Below are 22,240 nucleotides of genomic sequence, written 5' to 3'. Positions count from 1 at the left end.
TAAAAACACACAACTAATAAGAAAAAGAACCCAATGAAAAATGAGGAAAAGATGAGAAGATACATAAATGTCAAGTAAGAACATGAAGAAATGCCCAATATATCATTAGTCATTAGGAAAATGCATTTTAAAATCAGTATGAGATATTAGGTCACACCCACTAGAGTGGCTAGAATTAGAGTCTGACAATAAAAAGTGTTGACAAAGATGTAGAACAACTGGAACTCTTAGTTACTGCCGGTGAGAATGCAAAATGGTTTTTGCATTCTGTAGGGTTCAGCCCTATGGGGCTTTGCAGGTATTCTCCTCGTGTGCAGAGATGAGAGATCATAAGAAATAAAGACACAAGACAAACAGATAAAGATAAAACAGCTGGGCCTGGGGGACCACTACCACCAAGACACTGAGACCTGGAATGGCTGGGCACACTGATATTTATTGTATACAAGACAAGGGGGCAGGGTAAGGAGGGTGAGTCATTCAAGTGATTGATAAGGCCAAGCAAGTCATGTGATCGTAGGATAGGGGCCTTTCCCTTTTAGGCAGCTGAAGCAGAGAGGGAAGGCAGCATATGTCAGTGTTTTCTTCTATGCACTTATCAGAAAAATCACAGACTTTAAGACTTTCATTATTTCTTCTACCATTATCTTCTAAGAACTTCAAAGAGAAACCAGGAGTACGGAAGGAACACGAAAGTGGACAAGGAGCGTGACCACTGAAGCACAACATCACAGGGAGGGGTTTAGGTCTCCGGAAGACTGCGGGCAGGCCTGGATAATATGCAGCCTCCCACAAGAAGCTGGTGGAGCAGAGTGTTCCCTGACTCCTCCAAGGAAAAGAGACTCCCTTTCGCGGTCTGCTAAGTAACGAGTGCCTTCCCAGGCAGTGGTGTTACCGCTTGACCAAGGAGCCCTCAAGTGGCCCTTATTTGGGTGTGACAGAGGGCTCACCTCTTGCCTTCTAGGTCACTTTTCACAATGTCCCTTCAGCACCTACGCTATACCCGCCGGTTATTCCTTGGTTATATTAGTAATACAACACATATTAAAAACTAATGATTAATAATGTTTATACTAATGATTGATAATTGTTCATGATCATCTCTATATGTGATTTGTATTATAACTGTTCTTATTCTGTTTTCTTTATTATACTGAAACAGTTTGTGCCTTCAGTCTCTTGCCTCGGCACCTAGGTAATCCTTCGGCCACAGCATTGTCACCAGCAAACCAGTTTGGCAATGTCTTATCAAGTTTCTTGTAAAGTTAAACGTAGAGTTACCATATAATCCCTCAATCTCACTCCTAGGTGTTTACCCAAAAGAAATAAAAACATGTGTTGGCCAGGTGCGGTGGCTCATGCCTGTAATCCCAGCACTTTGGGAGGCCGAGATGGGCAGATCACGAGGTCAGGAGATCGAGACCATCCTGGCTAACATGGGGAAACCCCGTCTTTACTAAAAATACAAAAAATTAGCCGGGCATGTTGGCGGGCGCCTGTAGTCCCAGCTGCTCAGGAGGCTGAGGCAGGAGAATGGTGTGAGCCCGGGAGGTAGAGCTTGCAGTGAGCCGAGATTGTGCCACTACCCTCCAGCCTGGGTGACAGAGCAAGACTCCGTCAGAAAGAAAGAAAGGAAAGAAAGGAAAGAAGGAAGGAAGGAAGGAAAGAAGGAAAGAAGGAAAGAAGGAAAGAAGGAAAGAAGGAAAGAAGGAAAGAAGGAAAGAAGGAAAGAAAGAAAGAAAGAAAGAAAGAAAGAAAGAAAGAAAGAAAGAGAGAAAGAGAGAAAGACAGACATGTGTCCACACAATAGTTGGTATGAATGTTCACAGTAGTTTTATTCATAATAACCCAAAGCTAGAAACAACCAGATGTCCAAGCATGGGTGAAGGTATAAACACATTGTGGTATAGTCATACAATGGAATACTACTCAGTAATAACAAGGAATGAATTAAATAGACTCAGACAAATATGCCCCACTGATTTTTTTTTAATTCAACCAGAGCGTTTTCAGAATTATTTTGTCTTAATTTTTTAGTTTGTTTTATTTTTAGTGATGGGATCTTGCTATATTGCCCAGGCTAGAGTGCAGTGGCTATTCATGGTCAGAATAATAGCACACTACAACCTCAAACTCCTGGGCTCAAGCAATCCTTCCACCTCAGCCTCTTGAGTAGCTGGGACTTAGGTGAGTCCCACCTTGCTCACCGTGCCCCACTTATTTCTGACACAGATGCAAAGGCAATTCAATAAAGGAAGGATTGCTTTTTTAGCAAATGGTGCTGGAGCAACCGGACACCTATAAACAAAAAAAAAAAAAAAAGAAAGAAAGAAAACTGAACCTCGACCTAATTCTTATGCCTTACATTAAAATTTACTCAAAATGAATCATGAACTTAAATGTAAAACTACAAAACTTAAAAGAAATATGAGGGAAGATCTTTAGGATGTAGGGGCAGACAAAGAGTTCTTAGACTTGATATCAAAAGGACAATTCACAAAAGGAAGGGCTGACAAGCTGGATATAATCAAAATTTAAAACTTTTGTTCTGTTGAAGACCCTGTGAAGATGATAAAAAGACAAGCTAGAGACTGGAAGAAAATATTTGCAAAACGTATCTGACAAAGGTTTAGTATCTATAATATATAAAGGATTCCCAAAACTCAACAGTAAAAAATAAAATTAAATTAAAAAATTCCAGTTAGAAAAATGGGCAAAAAGATGTAAACAGACATTTCACCAGACAGGATTAACAGATGGTGAATAAGCACTGAAAAGATATTTAACATCATTAACCAGCAGGAGATGCAAATTAAAACCACAATGAGCTATCACTTCACAGCTATCAGATTGGCTAAAATAAAAATGACAAAATCGAATGCTGGTGAGGATGCAGAAAAACTGGATCACTCATACATTGCTGGTGAGGATGTAAAATGATACAGCCACTCTGGAAAACCGTTTGGCAAATTCTTACAAAACTAAATATTGTAGGCCAGGCACAGTGGCTCACGCCTATAATCCCAGTACTCTGGGTGGCTGAGGCGGGCGGATCACTTGAGGCCAGCAGTTCCAGATCAGTCTGGCCAATATAGTGAAACCTTGTCACTACTAAAAATACAAAACTTAGCCGGGTGTGGAGGCGCATGTCTGTAGTCCCAGCTCCTAGGGAGGCTGAGGTGGTAGGATCGCTTGAGCGCCTGGGAGCTTGCAGTGAGCCGAAATTATGATCACTGCACTCCAGCCTGGGCAACAGAGCAAGACTCTGTCTCAAAAAAAAAAAAAAAAAACCTAAAAACTAAAACCTAAACATCCAATTACCATATGACCCATCAATTTCACTCTTGGACATTTATTCCAAAAAAATAAAACCTATATTCACACAAAAACCTATGTTCACACACCAAAAAAATGTTTATAGCAGCTTTATTTTATTTATTATTTATTTATTTAGAGATGGAGTCTCACTCTGTTGCCAGGCTGGAGTCCAGTGCTGCGATCTCAGCTCACTGCAACCTTCAGCTCCCAAGTTCAAGCGACTCTCCTGCCTCAGCCTCCCGAGTAGCTGAAATTACAGGAGCACGCCACCACACCTGGCTAATTTTTGTATTTTTAATAGAGATGGGGTTTCACCATGTTGGCCAGGCTGGTCTCAAACTCCTATAGCACCTTTGTTTGTAATAGCCCTAAACTGGAAACAACCCTAGTGTCCTTCAACCGGTGAATGGTTAAATAAACTTAGATATATTCATACCGGGAAATATTATTCAGCATACAAAGGAACCAACTACTGATACTTGCAGAAACCTGGATGAATCGCCGGCGAATTATGCAGAGTGAAAAAGTCAACCCCCAAAAGGTTACATACTGTGATTCCATTCACATAACATTCTTAAAATGACAAAATCATAGGAATGGAGAACAGATTAGTTGTTACCATGGATTATAGAGAGGATGGGGTGGAAAGGAAGGGCTGTAGCTTTAAAAGGGCAATATGAGAAATCCCCATGGAAATATTCTGTATCTTAAGTGTTATCAATATCAATATACTAGCTGCAATTTTATACTATAGTTCTGTAAGACATTACCATCAGGGGAAACTGGGAAGAGTGTACATGGGATCTCTCTGTATTATTGTGCTAAGTGAAAAAAGTCAGATGGTGAATACTATATACTCTATGATTTAATGTGGTGGTTTTCTTTTTTCTTTTTTTGAGATGGAGTCTCTCTCTGTCACTCAGGCTGGAGTGCAGTGGTGCAGTCTCAGCTCACTGCAACCTCCACCTCCCAGGTTCAACCGATTCTCCTGCCTCAACCTCCCAAGTAGCTGGAGGAAAATATCAGGAATACATTTTTTAAAAACTAAAGTACAAAGCAACTCTCAGAAACCTAATTCTTATTTTAACAAATTCAGAAAACAAGACATGGTAATTACTCTACATAGTACGTATACTCAATAAATATGATAAAATTTGATGACGTATCACTTCAGCAGTTATCCTAGCCAGGCAAAAAGGTAGCATGCTGATATGGTACGGCTCTGTGTTCCCACCTAAATCTCATCTTGAATTGTAATCCCCACATGTAGAGGGAAGGAGGTGATTGGATCATCGGGGCGGTTTCCTTCATGCTGTTCTCGTGATAGTGAGGGAGTTCTCACGAGATCTGATGGTTTTATAAGTGTTTGGAACTTCCCCCTTAGCACCACTTTTTCTCTCCTGTTGCCTTGTGAAGAAGGTGCCTGCTTCCCCTTCCACCATAATTGTAAGTTTTCTGAGGCCTCCACAGCCATGTGGAACTGTGAGTCAATTAAAACTCTTTCCTTTATAAATTACCCAGTCTTGGGTATTTCTTTATAGCAGTGTGAAAATGGACTAATACATTGGCCTACTGAAAAAAGATACATTATACCAGATTACTTAGGAGATGCCCTAGAGTCATAGAATCCACAAAATGTATACAAATTAAGTAACAATTTTAGAGCTACTTAGGTCACTACTAAGATTAGGTTTGACTGCCAATGACAGAAATCCCAAATAAGCTGGAGCTTAATTACATAAGGTTCTATTCATTAAAAATAACTATGCAGAGGTCAATCGTTTAGGGCTAATCTGGCATTTCCAAGTGGTGAGAGCCCCAGACTCCTTCAACTTTGCTGCTCCCCTCTCCGTCCTGTGCTGCTTTGGCCCTGGTTGGCTGTCCCGGCTCTTTACCCTGTTCACATTCTGGCCAGCAGGAAGGGAAAGGGACAAAGCAGGGTGCTTTGCTTCCCTTTGAGGACACTTCTTTGAAGTTTCACATGAAACCTCTCCTTACATCTGTTTAGCCATCACTTAATTGCATGGCACACCTAGCTGTGCAGAAGGCTGAGAAATGTGGTCTTCATTTTAGGTAGCTACGTGCCCAGCTGAGTATTAGAAATTCTATTAATAATAATAAGTATATTGGGAAAAAAAAAAAACTTGTAGACTCTTCCACAGGCCATATTTATATTTTCTTCTTCAAATTTTCTCAAACCTCTATCTTCTTGTAAACTCTGAATGAAAAATATGACTTTTCTATAAAAGTCTAAAATACTCAATGCTCACTAATTGATTCATCATTCATGTAATAAACATAAACACTTTATTTTTGCAAGAAACTGTACTAGGTGTCAAATTATTAAGACAAGGATGCTGTGGAGGGGGAAAGAAACCCTTCATTATTCGTAGAAATAAAAACATACTCCATGCTACAGATACTTCATAGTGGAAAAAAAGAAAAAGAAAAAAAAAAACCCTTATTATTTATCTGTAATTTTAAACTTCTGTAAAAATGATCTGTGCAGCAAGAGATGAAATGTTGAGGTTAATACTAGGTTTTATTGTTTATACAAACTTTTGGTTATTTGGACATTTTTCAGAAAACCCTTGAGGCTGGGTGCGGTGGCTCATGCCTGTAATGCCAGCACTTTGGGAGGCTGAGGCTGGCGGCTTACCTGAGGTCAGGAGTTTGAGACCAGCCTGACCAACATGGAGAAACCCCATCTCTACTAAAAATACAAAATTAGCCAGGCGTGTTGGTGCTTGCCTGTAATCCCAGCTACTCGGAAGGCTGAGGCAGGAGAATCGCTTGAACCTGGGAGGCAGAGGTTGCAGTGAGCCCAGATCATGCCACTGCACTCCAGCCTGGGCAACAAGAGTGAAACTCTGTCTCAAAAAAAAAAAAAAAAAAAAGAGAGAGAAATACACTTGAAAGTGATATTTGCATTTATTTTACTTTGTTTTTTTGAGACAGGGTCTCACTCTGTCACCCAGGCTGGAGTACAGTAGTGAGATCATAGCTCACTGCAGCCTTGATCTCCTGAGCTCAAGCAAGCCTCCCAATTCAGCCTACCAAGAAGCTAGGACTACAGGCCTGCGCCACCATGCCTGGCTCACTTTTTTTTTTTTTTTAATTTTTAGTAGAGATGAGGTCTCCCTATGTTGTCCAGGCTGGTCTTGAACTCCTGAGCTCAAGCAGTCTTCCTACCACACCCTCCAAATTGTTGGGTTTATAGGTGGGAACCACCGTGCCTGGTCAATATTTGAATTTTAATAGCCTTTTAAAATATATGCCTTGGGTCTGTGCCCTGAATCATGTAAATACTTCAAAAGAAAATCATGTCTCATTTATTTTCAGTATAAAATAATTGGATTATGCAAGTCTCCTTTTACACCCTATCTTATTTCATTCCTAAGCAAATCTATCCAGGGTCTTTGGTAGAGATATGAACATAAAGAAAATTTACTGGTACATGCATGCCGTCCCAGCTACCTGGTAGGCTGAGGTGGGAGGATCACCTGAGCTCAGGAGGTCTAGGTTACAGTGAACAGTGATTGCGCCACTGCACTCCAGCCTGGGCAACAAAGTGAGACACTGCCTCAAAAAAAGAAAAAAAAAAGGAAAAAGAAAATGTACTGTTTTTCTTAATAAGAAACATGTTATTGGCTGGTCTGAAGTTAGTGAGTTATCTCAATTAATTGTTCACAGTCAGTTACAGGTCAAACTTCCTTGTTCTACCCTTTCTTCCTTCTCGCTACTGCACTTAGTCTTAAAAAAAATTGTTTTAAGAGAAATAAATACTTCTTGGGCTTAAATACTTGGAAATTTCTGGTTTTAAATATTTAGAATGTATTTATCAGTGAATTTCATTTATTCATGTTATTATCATATGTAGCATTATTAATAATCTCCAAAATGCTGTTTTCTTCTTAAAAAAATACATTTACTTATTCATTATTCTTCCATTTACCCAATCTTCACCAATTACCTATAAAGAGGTGGCTAACACAATTGGCCCTCCATATCCACCAGTTCTGCATCCATGGATTCAACCAACCAAGAATCAAAAATATTCAAAAACAAAATTGCATATGTACTGAATATGGACAGACTTCTTTCTTGTCATTATTCCCTAAACAATACAGTATAACAACTATTTACATAGTATTTACATTGTATTCATTACTATCAATAATATGGAGATGATTTCAAGTATATGGGAACATATGCATAGATTATATACAAATACTACACCATTTTACATAGGGGACTTGAGCATCCATGGATTTTGGTATCACAGAGGAGTCCTGAAACCAATCCCCATGGATACTGAGGGATGACTGTATACTTGTCCCCTCACCACAAATGTAACTCTAAGGTAGCCCAGAAGTATCTTTTTTTTGCTTTCATCTTTTCAAACTCAATACCTGTAACTTCTGGCATTGAAACAGCTATTCAATGAACATCTATTCAACGACCATGTGAATGAAAGAATGCATGTGGTTTTTCCAGAACCCAAATCCAATGATGGTGTTATTAAAAGACATAATATTCCAAGGTGTCATCAAACATTTTACTGACATTCTTGCATCCCCTGGTCCTGACATTATCTATTGGTTCTTCTAGAAAGGTCCATGAAATGTTTCAGCAAAGAACAGTAGAATGTCATAACCAAGACCTCATCAGGAAATGTGCTCTCTATTCTGTCTCTTTCCAGTAGGTATTATTAGGTGCTTTCCCTGGATTTGGTATTCCCTTTATTCTCAGGTCAAGTCTAATAGTCACTTCTCCCTGACCTCTGACTCTCAAATAACTGCAATAAAACAATCAAACCTTCTTTGTCAGCAGCTTAGGGTTAACTGTTCTTTCTAAAGCTTGACCTTCATACTGTCTCCAGTCCCTGCTCTCTCCTATCTACAGATGCTGCCTACCTGATATATTTTAACTTATTTATGCTGTTTGCATGCATACGCTATTGCTAGGTGCTACTGCTGTGACAGAAAAGTCACAAAAGAAAGGTGACCTCATCTTGTAGATTGCTTAGAACTTTTGACAAATAGTGCTTTGTTTAGAGAAAATTCAGCAGGTGTCCTGTTCTTTTCCTGTTAGTTATCAATTAGGATGGTCCTACCGTTTTTACTCAATCAGTTTTTAATTGTCCTAGCCTGAAGCCTACCAAATGTATTGGCCTGACTGAAAAATCCATGTTTAACAAATAAGTGAGGCATTAACTGTGTGAAAAGTAATCATGTCAAAAACATGGATTTGATTTACCCAGAATAACCATCTCATTTCTTACAGAGTGAGTTTGGATTATGTTTCATATCAATCACTGGAATATTGAAATATTTCAGGGATTCATGATGATTTCATGGCTAAGAAAGTGTGGTGAGTCCTCCTAAAAAACAGTTTTAGGCCAGGCAATTACATGCCTGTAATCCCAGCACTATGGGAGGCCGAGAGGGGAGGATAAGTTAAGCCCAGTAGTTCCAGACCAGTCTGGGTAACACAGCAAGACCCCATATGATTAAAAAAAAAACAAAAAAAAAAAACCCCAAAAACTAAAAATAGTTTTAAGTTGAAAGCAATTGTCCCAAATAAAGACCAAGGAAGCTAGAATACAGAAATTCTGCTCTTAGGTCCAGGAAAAGTTGTGTATCAGGGCCCAAGAAAACTACCAGAAATTCACATTGCCTTTATTCCTTTTCCAGATGCCTGTTTTGCTGAGGGTTGGAGGGTGGGGAACAATTTTTTTCTACTGATATATATGCATCTTTACTGCATTTTAAAACTTTAATGAATTCCAGTGTTCACTGTGCTTATTCTTGAGTATTCGGGACTCAAATACAGGCTAGAAAGGGACAAATTCTTCTGACCTTTTCATGAGGTGATGGCTTTTTGAATTGTAAACTGATCATTTTTGAATTGTAAATAAGCACACTTTTGAAACTGTGAGCTCCCCCGCCTCTACCCACCTCAAGGAGGTGTCATGTGGTGGCAAGCCTCACCGGCTGAACAGACACGTAATACCCGTACCTTTTCTTATTTTTCTTAAAATGTGTGAGTACCTCTACAGAAGTGATTTCTGAATTGAAACAGAATCTCTGGTAAGTATATACACGAGCACTGCTGGCGTGGTGGCTCACGCCTATAATCCCAGCACTTTGGGAGGCTGACGTGGGCGGATCACCTGAGGTCAGGAGTTCGAGACCAGTCTCGCCAACATGGTGAAACCCCATCTCTACTAAAAATACAAAAATTAGCTGTGTGTCATGGCGCACACCTGTCATCCCCGCTACTTGGGAGGTGGAGGTAGGATAATTCGTTGAACCCAGGAGGCGGAGGTTGCAGTGAGCCCAGACTGCACCACTGCACTCCAGCCTGGGCAACAGAGCAAGACTGTGTCTCAAAAAAACAAAAAAACCCAGAAACTTTATTTCTGTACCATTAATCTCAACAGTAACTTCCAAAAGCTATTCCTAATGCTTAACATCAAATTATTTACCTGTGCTTACAACATGTAAAAATATAATACAGTACAAAATACAATTAACTGAAGACTTAAGGGTTAAGATGTTAAAACGGTGTCAAGCTACGGTTCTTGCTATAACCTTTCCCATCTTTCCATTAAAATATCATGAGTTTTTGAAAAATAAGAGTCAACCATTTGCAAGAGTCCGGGTGGAATTTCCACTGACTACACCATAGAGGAGGCCAAACTCAGAAACTCCACCATGGATACTTTATCCTCTGAAAAAGAAAAGCAAAGTTGATAGGAAAGAATTTAAGCCTTCAAATTATTATTCAATCAGAATTTACAAATCCCAGAGAATGCACAACAGAAATAACCAGCAGGTGGCTGGTTAAAAACTGTGGTGGGCTGGGCACAGTGGCTCACACCTGTAATCCCAGCACTTTGAGAGGCTGAGGTGGGAGGATCACTTGAGCCCAGGAGTTTGAGACCAGCCTGGGCAACATAGCAAGACCTGCATCTCTACAAAACAATTTAAAAATTAGCCAGGCATTGTAGTGTGCGCCTGTAGTCCCAGCTACTCAGGAGACTAAGACAGGAGTATCACTTGAGCCCAGGAGATCAAGACCACAGTGAGCTATAATAGTGCCGCTGTACTCCAGCTTGGACGATAGAGACTCTGAAACACACTGACAGCTGACAGTGTTCAAGTGTGTAGTTTTCCCATTTATAATCGCAGCTGATTAAAGAACCATAGATAGCCTCTGATTCTTGACAACATAAATTCCCCTCACTGCAGACAACTGGACAACTGGGTCAGAGGAAGATCTTGTCATGGCGTCCGCTAAACACGCGATGAATGTAAGTATCAGCTGGATTCCAGAATTTGGGCAAGAAAATATGTACTTGTACCCTCCTACAACTTTAGAACGGTTTTCAAGAGAACAGTAAAGAGAAGCAGAGGAAATTTTATCTGTTGGTTGGCCAACTTGGAGACTGGAAATTTCCCTCATTGACATATAACAGAAAAATAATCATCACCACAACATAACAGCTACCAAAAATTCTGGAGTACAAGGAAATAGGACACCATCTGAAGAGTCTAAGGAAAAGTGGGTATCTGAAAATGATTATAGGAAAATAAGAAAACTTTAGAAAATGTCTGTTTGTGATCTTAAAAAGGTGTGAGAACATATGGTATCTATCAAAGAGTGACCTATATGTTAAGGATGTAAGGAAACAAAAAATTTAACTGCAAAATTTAACATGCAATGAAGAAAGCAAAATTGCCTCTGGTGATAACCACATCAGTAATCTGTAACATGAGTGAGTTTTTGTAGGGAACCTTAAACTCTCCATGAATAGTTGGTACTAATAGCTCAATTTCTTTCTTTTTTTTTTTTTTTTTTTTTTTGAGGCGGAGTCTCGCTCTGTTGCCCAGGCTGGAGTGCAGTGGCGTGATCTCAGCTCACTGCAAGCTCCACCTCCTGGGTTCCCGCCATTCTCCTGCCTCAGCCTCCGGAGTAGCTGGGACTACAGGTGCCCGCCACCATGCCCGGCTAATTTTTTTGTATTTTTGGTAGAGACGGGGTTTCACCGTGTTAGCCTGGATGGTCTGGATCTCCTGACCTCGTGATCCGCCCGCCTCGGCCTCCCAAAATGCTGGGATTATAGGCGTGAGCCACCGTGCCCTGCCAGCTTAGATTTTAAAGCATAATTTGCTTACCTCCCCTCACCGTGCTGCACTGTAACTGTATTTGGTGTGTCCCTGCCCCTAGACCGTGAGCTCCTTTAGGGAAGATCCATGACTTATCCAACTTTATCACCAGCGACTAGCATGGTCTCCGACCAGTGAGTCCACATTAAATGCTTCATGACATGTATGAAGTAAGACCTCACAGTCAGCATGGCTTGCTTTCTTTTCTTTTTTTTCTAAAGAGACAGGGTCTTGGCCAGGCACGGTGGCTCACGCCTGTAATTCCAGCACTTTGGGAGGCCGAGGTGGGCGGATCACGAGGTCAGGAGATTGAGATCATCCTGGCTAACAGGGTAAAACCCAGTCTCTACTAAAAATACAAAAAATTAGCCGGGTGTGGTGGGACACACCTGTAATCCTAGCTACTCCGGAGGCTGAGGCAGGACAATCGCTTGAACTCGAGAGGCGCAGGTAGCAGTGAGCTGAGAACGCGCCACTGCACTCCAGCCTAGGTGACAGAGCGAGACTCCATTCTGAAAAAAAAAAAAAAGAGAGACAGACAGGGTCTCACTATGTTGCCCAGGCTGGAGTGCAGTGTGGCTATACATAGGCATGATCCCACTAAGAATCAGCACAGGAGTTTGGATCTGTCCCATTTCTGACCTGCACAAGTTTACTCCTCCTTAGGCAACCTGGGGTTCTTCCACTCCCAGGGGGTCATTATGTTGATGCTAAACGTTGGCATAGCACACTACAGCCCAGAACTCCTGGGCCCAAGTGATCCTCCAACAGCATGGCCTTCTTGTTTTTTAAAAGCAGGATGCAAAAAAAACCCAGTCTGTCACCAAAGTACCATAGAACACAGGGCTAGAGTCTGCAGTGTAGGAATCGAGTTAATAGGTATGGGTTTAAAATACTTTTTTTTTTTTTTAACAAAAACAAGGCTAATATAGTAGAAGATGGTATCAAATAAAGTAAAAAGTAAGTAGTGAGACTATTAAATTGATTTAGAATTAAGTGAGGAAATATTACTTCTCTAGGATCATCCTAGAAGTCAACAGAATAGTTGAGAATACTTACATTTTTCTTTTTTTTTTTCTTTTTGAGACAGGGTGTCAGTCTGTCACCCAGGCTCAAGTGATCGATCCTCCCGCCTCAGGCCCCGAAGTAGCTGGATTTACAGGCACACACACCCGGCTAATTTTGCGTATTTTTTGTATTGACAGGGTTTCACCACGTTGCCCAGGCTGGCCTCCTCCTCCTGGGCTCAAGTGATCCATCCGCCTCAGCCTCCCAAAGACCTGGGATTACAAGCGTGAGCCACTGCACTTGCCCTGTATTTCTTTCAACTGCCTTTTATCGAAAGATCAGTTTCCCTTTTCTTACTCTCATTTTTCCTCCCCTTTTCTTTCATTAAAAAAAAAAAATCCTTCCCATATTTTAGATTTGCCAATTACTTTCACAGACATTACAGTGCTGTTTTAACAGATAAAACTCTCAATTGTGGTGGCCTAAAAATAGAAGTTGTCCCTCAGTAAACTCCAAAATGATTGGAGAAGGCTTTCATAGGCTTCCAAGGACCCAGGCTGTCTTCATTTTATGACCTCACCCGCCTCTAAGGCCTGGGAATCCTCTCTATTCAGCCAGAAAAACAGGGATGGAATGAACATTCAAACAGGGAGACTTTTATGGGCCAAGCCTGCAATGGAGCACATTGCAGGTATGGCCTACGGTCATACCCTGTTAGCTAGCACTCAGTAACATCGCCACATGTAATTGCAAAGGGGAATGGGCAATGGAGTCTAACTGTGGCTGCAGGAGGAGAAAAATGGGTTTGGTGAATAGCTAGCTTGTCTCTGCCACTAACTGCAGATTATTTCAACAACAGATATGGATCATCTGGTGTACTACATGTAGGTAGCCCTTTCCTTACTTTCTCATGAAATCATTGCAACAACCTAATGGGATTGAAAATTAGCATGTCCAATTCAGAAACCTAAGGTCACACAGTTCCAAATGACAAACCAAGATTTAGTCCCTGTTCTGCTGCAAAACCTTCTGCATTATGCTGCATTTCTCCAAATAAAACACGGTGAAGTAAAATTATAGCCTGACAGCATTGTGATTACACTTAAAATATCATATAACTGCTACATCATCAATAGTGTCCATCCGTGGAGATGTTTTCCCAAGTGGAGTGATGGACTTGTGCTAATTTACTTGAACTCTTGTCCCATTTTAGTATTTCATTTTTGAGACAGGGTCTCGCTTTGTTGCCCAGGCTGTAGTGCAGTGGCACAATCACAGCTAACTGCAGCCTCTACCTTCTGGGCTCAAATGATCCTCCCACCTCAGCCTCCCCAGTAGCTGGGACCACAGGCCCATGCCACCATGCCCAGCTACTTTTTGTAGAGAAGGGGTTTTGCCATGTTGCCCAGACTGGTCTTGAATCCCTGGACTCAAGCCATCTGCCTCCCTCAGCCTCCCAAAGTGCTGAGATAACAAGAGTGAACCACTGTGCCTGGCCTTTTTCTCATTTTAATGTATAGCATTACATAGTGATGTATAGCTCTGATGAGATCATTGCAGTCCCCTATAGAGGAATGAATCAATATTTACTCTCATCACTCATGTCTCATTAGCACTGAGAAACACAAATAGGCATTTCTACTTCTAAAAGATACTTTAAAAATGTGGTTTTTTTCTGTTACTGAAGTTTCCTAAAAATCAAAAAGAAGAAAATAGTTTCATTTTATCTTTACAATCCTTTGAACACTAGAGATATCAATCAGATATATCCATTTACAAATGAACAACAGCTAGGTTACTCTGTGTAAGAAATATACGTATGTGTATATGTTTAATCCTCAGCATCACCTAATGAGTTAAGTGTTTTTGTTGCCAGTATTTTATTGCCATGGCTATCAAAGCACATAGAGGTTAACCAACTTGAGTGAGGTAAGAGTTGCTCATTGAAGAAAATAAAACAGGTCAGGTTATTAGTGAAAGTCTCCAGCAACGTTCCCAGGGTTCATAGGTTCTATTTATTCTGCTCTGTATGCCATAGGTTATTCCTTATTTCTTAAAAGATCTTTTCCTCAGGACTTTCATAACATCCCCTGTTCCTTTCTTGCAGCTTCATTATATCTTTATTGTGCAGACACGTTGACTTGAGTATGTAAAACCTAACAGTGCCTATTGTTGCGCTAAAAAATGCCTTGCTATTAAAGCATGAGGCAAAAGCCTAACTTAGCTCTTTCTTTCCTAAAGTAAACGCACAATTTATAGAGAAACCCCTTAACTTCCTCTAAAACAAAAAGCATGCATGCTACATAGACATATATTTGAGACATTAAAGAAACATGAATTTCCATTTTAAAAAACGTTTAACTTAGTATCCTCTGTCAAATTTCTGGTGCCTACTACAAAACTGGAAAAAACTGTAAAAAAAAAAAAAGCTTTTGAAATATTAGTCATTTTAAGTGAGTCACGCCCTAAAAGAATTTACCTGGGAGTCAAAGCTAGTTGACCCTAACATCTCGGAAATAAAACTCCAATTTGTTCATCCATTTAACCTACCATGAGTTTGTGATTTGGCAGCTTGTGAAAAACAGCAACAAAAAACCCACTGAAATGGAACTGGTCACTGGAAACTCTCTTTCTGGTCTGTACTATCTAAATGGCAGCTGTCATGTCAGGCAAAAAGTAATTTGTAGAGCAGCTTTGTGGTCCACTGTATTATGTAGGAAAGACAATGTACTGGAAGAGCGAGGACTCAGTCATTTCGTGTCTACTACTGAGAAACTAAATTCTGTAGAGAACATGAGGCTAAATGAAGCTCAATAAAGATACGTTGGAAGAATCAATGAGGAGTTTACACAAGGGTAAAATAAAGAGTTCCAAGCGCTCTCATTGCTAACCGTACATTCTCTCTGACTGTTGCAAGTGGTTTTGCAGGTCATCCAAGCCCTAATCTTTTCTTAGCCCGAACACATTTAAAGAGGAAAGGGGCAGCGCACTGTGAATGTTTCTCTCTGAACTTCCTTAAGTCAACTGGGCGGAGGCCCTACCCGTTCAGGCACCTGCAATTTCCGCCCTTCTCCTTCCCCTTCTTCCGGGCTACCGTCCCCGCTCATCACCCGGCCTGTGGTCCACTCCCACCGCCAGCTGGAACCCTGGGGACTACGACGTCCCTCAAACCTTGCTTCTAGGAGACAAAAAGGTAATGATCGTCATGTGTTAAGTCACTGCAGTATGAGGTCTTCACGTGAAAGCTTTATTTGGGTAGGAAAACCTAGCCTACGAGAAATGGGTCCGTGCAGGCATGCCTGACTGCCTTGCCTGTCTCCGGGTCAAGGCTGCCAGGACCAGCTCCAGCTCTCCGCCGGAGAAGGTTGTCCTTTCCCCTCGGAACTCTCGCTTCCCTAAAGCGGACGCGCCTCCTTCCAGGCCTCACCTCCCGCCGGCTCCGCCCGGCCCGGCCCACCTCGTCCCCACCTCGGCGCCCACCCATTGTCCCCTCGGGCAGTCACCGAGCGCAGATCCCGAGCTCTCGATTGGAACGCCTCCCCATCACTCAGCCACACTCAGGGGCTGGACGCCTCACTCCCGTTTCCGAGCCATAAAAGGTCTAGGGCCGCTTCCCCCAAGCCAGCAGGTAAAGCCACGGCGGCGGGAGGAAGGCCGGGAGGGGCCGCGCGCCCGGGTCGGCCCCACCGGGCAAGGGGAGCTGCGGGCGGGCGGGGGGAGCGCACCACACACAACCCTCCCTTGCCGTGCGACCGCGCCCTGCCCCCGCCCCAGGGCCCCCGCCCCGCAAGTCTTGATCACAATGCTGGAGCCGCCGAGCCACCCTCGTCATCCTGCCCGGGGACGGCCCTGGGGCAGTTACTACCGCGAACCACGGAGGGCGGGGCGGGGCGGGCCGGGCCTCGGGGAGAGGTGGGGGGATGTGAAAGGTCCCGGATGTTGCTGAACGAGAGCCCCTTCCAGAGAGAGTGACTGGGGCAAGCGCAGACGGCCTGAGCGAAAGCTAAGGTGGGGGTAGAGAAAGAGCGCTTTCCCACAGGCTGAGAGGAAGAGTGGACCGGCGGAGGCTGCAGGGGAGAGGGAGAGAGAGGGCGTCGGGGACCCAAGGGAAGGCGAGGAGTCGGGGGGTTTGCGGGAAAAGAAAAAAAAGCTTCCTGCCTAGGTGCACTCGGGACAAGCGTAGAGGAGCTGGGAGCCGAGCGGGGTGGGAGAAGTGGCGGCTGCGGGCGAGCACGCACGCGCCTCCGCTCGCCCTGCAGCGCGGGCGGGCAAGACGCGCGCCGGGGAGCGGCGGTTGCGCGGGGCCCAGATCGCTGTGGGCACCAATCAACGGTTGCCATAGCAGCGTTTGACGTCATCGTGCGTGTGGTGCCCCTGCTGCCGGGGCTGGTGATTGGAGGAAACCCCGTGTCTGCGGAGCGGCTGTAGCCTGTGAGCAGCGAGATCCAGGGACAGAGTCTCAGCCTCGCCGCTGCTGCCGCCGCCGCCCAGAGACTGCTGAGCCCCTGTCCGTCCGCCGCCACCACCCACTCCGGACACAGGTGAGGAACCCGGCCGCCGCCGCGCCCCGCTCCTTCCTGTCCCAGGCCAGCCTTCCGAACGCGTGGAAGCCGTCCTCGCTCCGTGCCCTCATCCCCACTCGCCCCGCGGTGGCGGCGCCGGGCTGAGGCGGAGTCTCCTCAGCGGACACGGGCGGCGGCTCCTTTTCCGCTGAGCTCGGGCGGGCGGCTAGCGGCCGCCTCCGACTCCTTGCTTCCGCATCGACGCCCCGGCGCCGATCGGTGCTCGCTCCCCCGTCCTGCTCCCGGGGGTGGGGAGGGCGCCTACACGCGAGATCCCCGGGGATCTCCCTGTCGCTGTCTCCCGAAGGTGGACGAGGCATGGCCGGGGCGCCGCCGGCTGCGATCCGTCCCCACCCTTGTCTCTGCGGGCTCCCACCCCCTCCCTCGTCGCCCTTCTCGCTTCCGCCCAAGATAATGACTTGGCGGCGGCGGCGGGCATCGCAGTGGCGCAGGTGAGGCCGCCCCCTCTTCTCTCCCTCGGCCGCCCCCTCCTTCCCCTCCCCCGCTCCCCCTCCCCCTCGCGCAGCCTCTGCGCTGGGCGCTGCGGCGGCGGGACCTGGCCCTCCCCCACCCCGGGAGGCGGTGGCGCGGCGGGGAGGGGCCGGGGGCCTCGGGGACCCAGGAGCGAGGAAAAGGCCTGGCCGAGAGCGGGCCGGAGCCCAGGCCCGGCACGGCGGCGCCCGCCAGGTAGACCTGGGTGAGGCTGCGCGCCGGCGCGAGGGGGAGCACACTGCGGGGTGAGGTTTTGGGGTGGGGCTCGCCTGGGACCTAGAGCTGAATTTCGTGGGCTCCGGGGTGGGAGGAAGGACTTGAATTTTCCTGGTGGGGGTGGGGGATGGGTCTGACTTTTTTTGCTCCTTTCGAACGGGCGGGGGAAGTGCGGACGGGGGCTGCGAGTCCAGGTGGGGGTAGAGAGCGGGGTGGGAAGCCCGCCGTCGGCTTCCGTGCGTGTTGGACTAGAACTGGAGGTTCCCTGCGCTCGGTTTGGAGACGCATATCCTGCTTTGGGGGCGGGTGACCCTGAGCATAGCCGCTGGTGGCCCGCTCGGCTGGGTGTGGCTCTCGTCCCCTCCCCCGCCTGCAGCTGTCGGTCCCTTAGAGACGCTGTACACGGGCATCGGCGCTGATCGGTGGCGGGGAAGGCGCTGGGTAGGAGAGCGGGGTGTGTCCGTGGCGGGGCTGGTAGTGGTTCCGCTTCTGCGGGCGGCTGTGGCGTCTCTGCCCCGGGGTCGGGCGGCTTCGTTCCCCCCCCCCGCGGCGCGGCTTGGGCGGGGGCGCGGGCTGCTCCTCCCTCTGGCTCCGGTCGGAGGAGGGGGGGAATTAACACTCTGCAGTAGGTTGGGCTCCCTGACACAGATCCGCCATGACAAAGGAGAGTCGGGGACTTGAGCTGAGGCTCCGACTTGGGCGGAGCCTGGAGGGGGGTGGTTGCGGATAAGCGGACCGGAGGATTTTCAATTTCAAGTCCGGGTCTGCCGGTTTTCGTTTCACCGTAGCCGACGTCTCAAGTCAGGTAAGGGTTAAATGGGTGCGGTGAGTCCTGCCCGCAGTGTAGAGGCGAGGCCTTGGAGCACTCGTTACTGTGTGAGAAACCTTATCCACTTCCTCTTGTACCGAAGTGATTGGGTAGAGAATCCTTTGTACTGGTTTAAATCATTTTTCATTAGAAGCAGAATTAACCAGAGACTGTTTCTGAGATCCTAAGGGAAAAATTAGTAATTTAGACACCTGAGGAAAATAATGCCGTCATAGTTTACGTATTGAGCTAGTACTTTGTATCCAAAGTGGCTAAATAATTTGTTTAAAATGTGGGGACCTGTTCTCTCAGTTAAAAAAATATTGTGAGATTTCCCTGGGAAGGCAAAAGATGATTAATATTCGGGAGTCAGCTTCCAAGGTGAACTCTTCCGTTCACCTAATTTAAAAGTGCACTTCATTCAGGGTGTATGTTTTTCTCTAAAGTCATTTTTTTCCTGTGGTATCGCTGTGTGGATTAGTATCTTTGTGCTCTTTGCCAACTTGCATAAGGATATCTTTCCAGAAAAATGTAGCTGAGGTAAATAGAAAAGGTCTAGGAAACTAAAATGCGAGGGAAAGAGAATTAGGTGGATAGTCATGGTGAAGAACAGCTTGAGTGATAACACCCAATTACAATATGACGGCTAGACGCAAAATGCAGCACTTTTACATTTCAACTGGAGCAATGACATTGGAAACACTTGTAAATTAAATACTTCCAACATGATATATTCTAGTACTCACAGTAAGAGTTGAAGTGCCATGACTTGTGGATATTTTTAAAGCATGTGGACATATAACAAGATAAGGAGTTGAGGCATTAGGGTCAGATATTGATCCTTTGTGGTGGATTTATACTCAAAATATCTGAAAACAAAGAGTTTGGTCATTCCTCCCCACAAATTCTTATGCTATTATTGGCTAGCAAATGTTGCAGAGATCTAGTAGGTTTGGGGTGGGGGTAACACTAAAACTAAAATTTAATCACTCCTGACGAGAGTATTATGAAAGTAAAAAGACATGAGTTAAACTGACAAGAATTATGATTCTGGAAATACGATAGAAATCCAGATGTTCTCTGTAAACAATGCTTTTACTATGGAAGAAAAGCTGCTTAATTTCAGATCACTTAGTGGTATTGGAAATGAGTTGAGATTTTGGTCAAGTAAGATTAGGGGTAAGTTTTTGAGGCAGCTTTTGGAAGTAATTTTGACCTTATGTGAAATCTGTATCTTCGGAACAAATTTTAGTTTTGCTACACTGATGTGTTAATAGCTGAAAGTTTACCTCTGATGCTGAGTATGCTAAATTTTTTTTCCTTTTCTCACTATCCTTTTGTGAGGCTGTATTTTAATTCGTCATGTGAACAGTCTTCCACAGGCAGTTAGATTTCAGGTTTAAAAAACTCATTTACCACAGGTATAATTTTGAGTCTGTTTATTTTGATGGGAAAAATTTTAAATACTCCTTTTTTCACCCCTGCAGAACATCCAGTCATGGATAAAAATGAGCTGGTTCAGAAGGCCAAACTGGCCGAGCAGGCTGAGCGATATGATGACATGGCAGCCTGCATGAAGTCTGTAACTGAGCAAGGAGCTGAATTATCCAATGAGGAGAGGAATCTTCTCTCAGTTGCTTATAAAAATGTTGTAGGAGCCCGTAGGTCATCTTGGAGGGTCGTTTCAAGTATTGAACAAAAGACGGAAGGTGCTGAGAAAAAACAGCAGATGGCTCGAGAATACAGAGAGAAAATTGAAACGGAGCTAAGAGATATCTGCAATGATGTACTGGTGAGAATCAATTCAGTCTGGCTTCATTATACTGTAAGGTTCCTATGAGTATCAGTTACATTACTCTCAACGTTTTCTTCAGTTTTTTTTTTCCTTCTAAACATTGTGTGTTCAAATTTAAAAGTCTTCATGGTGTCATAACTAAAAAGATGTTAAGAAAATTACAGATACGTGTATGTAAAGTAATTGTAATGATGATTATGAAACAATTCAGTTTTAAAAATAACAGACTTTAGTATTGTATTGTGTATTAATTGAAAAGATAAACTAATAGTATTACTGCTTTACTTATGGTTAGAACATTTGTGGTAGCTCTGTAGCTGGTTATCTTAAATGTACATCTATGGATAAAGGAATTTTACATATTTTATGTAAGAGAGATGTAATAGGATACTCACTGTAGAAATAGTACTCTTCTCAGGATTAGCCGCTATAATGTTAGTGTAATGAGTCAGCCATGCAGAAAACTCTGGCGTCACGACTATGAAACCTGTTCCTGCATTGAATACTTGAAAATAAATTTTGAACACTCACAACCATGATGAAAGGTTATGAATAACTCATGCTTGATTTTTCCAGTTTGAATCGAGTATTTTAAGTATTCAGTACTTACTGTGTTGAAGCACTGCGCTTAAAATAATTAAACTACATTTTGGTTAATTTTAATCTGTCATACAAAGTAGGGCTTTTTGATCAAGAGTAGTTTAAATTTGAGGATAAACTAGTAGAAAATCCAAGCTGGCAGTTTTTGGAATAATATTTAAAGTGATTTAATTAAATGGTTACACTTAACCAGTATGGCCAGACTCTGATAATACAAAGAGGGGCAGTAGCATCTCGATTTTTCTGGACAGGTTACTGAATGTGGGACTCAGTATGGAAATCCAGGTGTGTTACTTACTTACTATATGAACCTTATTTATATGGAAGAAGTACTGTAATGAGCAATAGGATAATGTCTGATGTGGTTGTAGGTTTGGGGTTTTTGTTACAGTTGTGATGATACTATCATTTCTCTACACTTGTATTTACTAATGGAATAGCATCAGTTCCTAAACTGTATTTTTCTCAAATGATACTTGACACTGTCTTTTAAAATAATAGTGATTTTTTAAAACATGCTTATTTGGGTTCACAATCACAAACTCAGTGAGACATCTGTCTTGGGGCATTTTTTTTTTTGTTCTTATTGAAATCTTTACAATGATAGCTGTTACTTGTATCTAAGTTGAAAAAAGGAATGTCTTTTATTGAGGCCAAGTGACAAATACCTATCTTGTGATTTTGCTAAGGTAATAAGAATATTTAAATTTTGAAAATGTGATTTTTTTTCTATAATAAAAAATGTATTGGGTTTTTTTTTTTCTTGCTCTCCTTACTAATATCTGTGTAAGTGTAACTCAGTTTTGTTCAGTCTGGTGTTACACTTGATCAAAAAGTTTTTATTTGGGCTTCAAAGGATGTGTTACAAGTTAACATTTCCCTTAAGACAAAAGTCCAATTTTAGGAATAAAAAGGAATGTGACATTTACCTTTTAATAACATGCTTATTTGCAATACCAGGTAGGTATGTGCATGTTTTCCATATACGAAGTATAAAAGTTCCTATCATTGTGAGTCTTCTCCTGGGAAAAGACTTGTAGCAGGTTTGTTTTTTTGTGTTTGTTTTGAGACTGAGTTTTGCTCTTGTTGCCCAGGCTTGAGTGCAATGGCATGATCTCAGCTCACTGCAACCTCAGCCTCCCGTGTTCAAGCAATTCTTCTGCCTTGACCTCCCCAGTAGTTGGAATTACAGGGCATGCGCCACCATGCCCAGCTAATTTTTGTATTTTTAGTAGAGATGGGGTTTCACCTTTTCGGCCAGGCTGGT

At 43.6% G+C, this 22,240-nt stretch overlaps 1 protein-coding gene across 6 annotated transcripts in view; it reads left to right on the top strand.

The window, feature by feature from the left end:
• The first annotated feature begins 15,248 nt into the window (after positions 1 to 15,248).
• YWHAZ (tyrosine 3-monooxygenase/tryptophan 5-monooxygenase activation protein zeta) overlaps positions 15,249 to 22,240 on the top strand; it is a 36,225-nt gene continuing 29,233 nt past the window's right edge. Inside the window, exons 1-3 of one of the 6 annotated variants that reach the window (XM_030937318.1) lie at positions 15,579 to 15,693; positions 15,921 to 16,128; positions 20,066 to 20,370. In XM_030937318.1, the coding sequence (XP_030793178.1) occupies positions 20,077 to 20,370 (294 nt within the window). In that variant the 5' untranslated portion in view covers positions 15,579 to 15,693; positions 15,921 to 16,128; positions 20,066 to 20,076. Of the gene's footprint in view, positions 15,694 to 15,920; positions 16,129 to 16,842; positions 17,042 to 17,231; positions 17,515 to 18,231; positions 18,576 to 20,065; positions 20,371 to 22,240 lie in introns of those variants that run through there. The other 5 variants (XM_030937314.1, XM_030937315.1, XM_030937316.1 and 2 more) reach the window with 5 other exon arrangements.

This window comes from Rhinopithecus roxellana, chromosome 9 (assembly GCF_007565055.1).
Source record: "Rhinopithecus roxellana isolate Shanxi Qingling chromosome 9, ASM756505v1, whole genome shotgun sequence".
NCBI lineage: Eukaryota > Metazoa > Chordata > Mammalia > Primates > Cercopithecidae > Rhinopithecus > Rhinopithecus roxellana.
The sequence above is the reverse complement of the archived record's forward strand: the minus strand, read 5'-3'. Positions and strand labels throughout refer to the sequence as shown.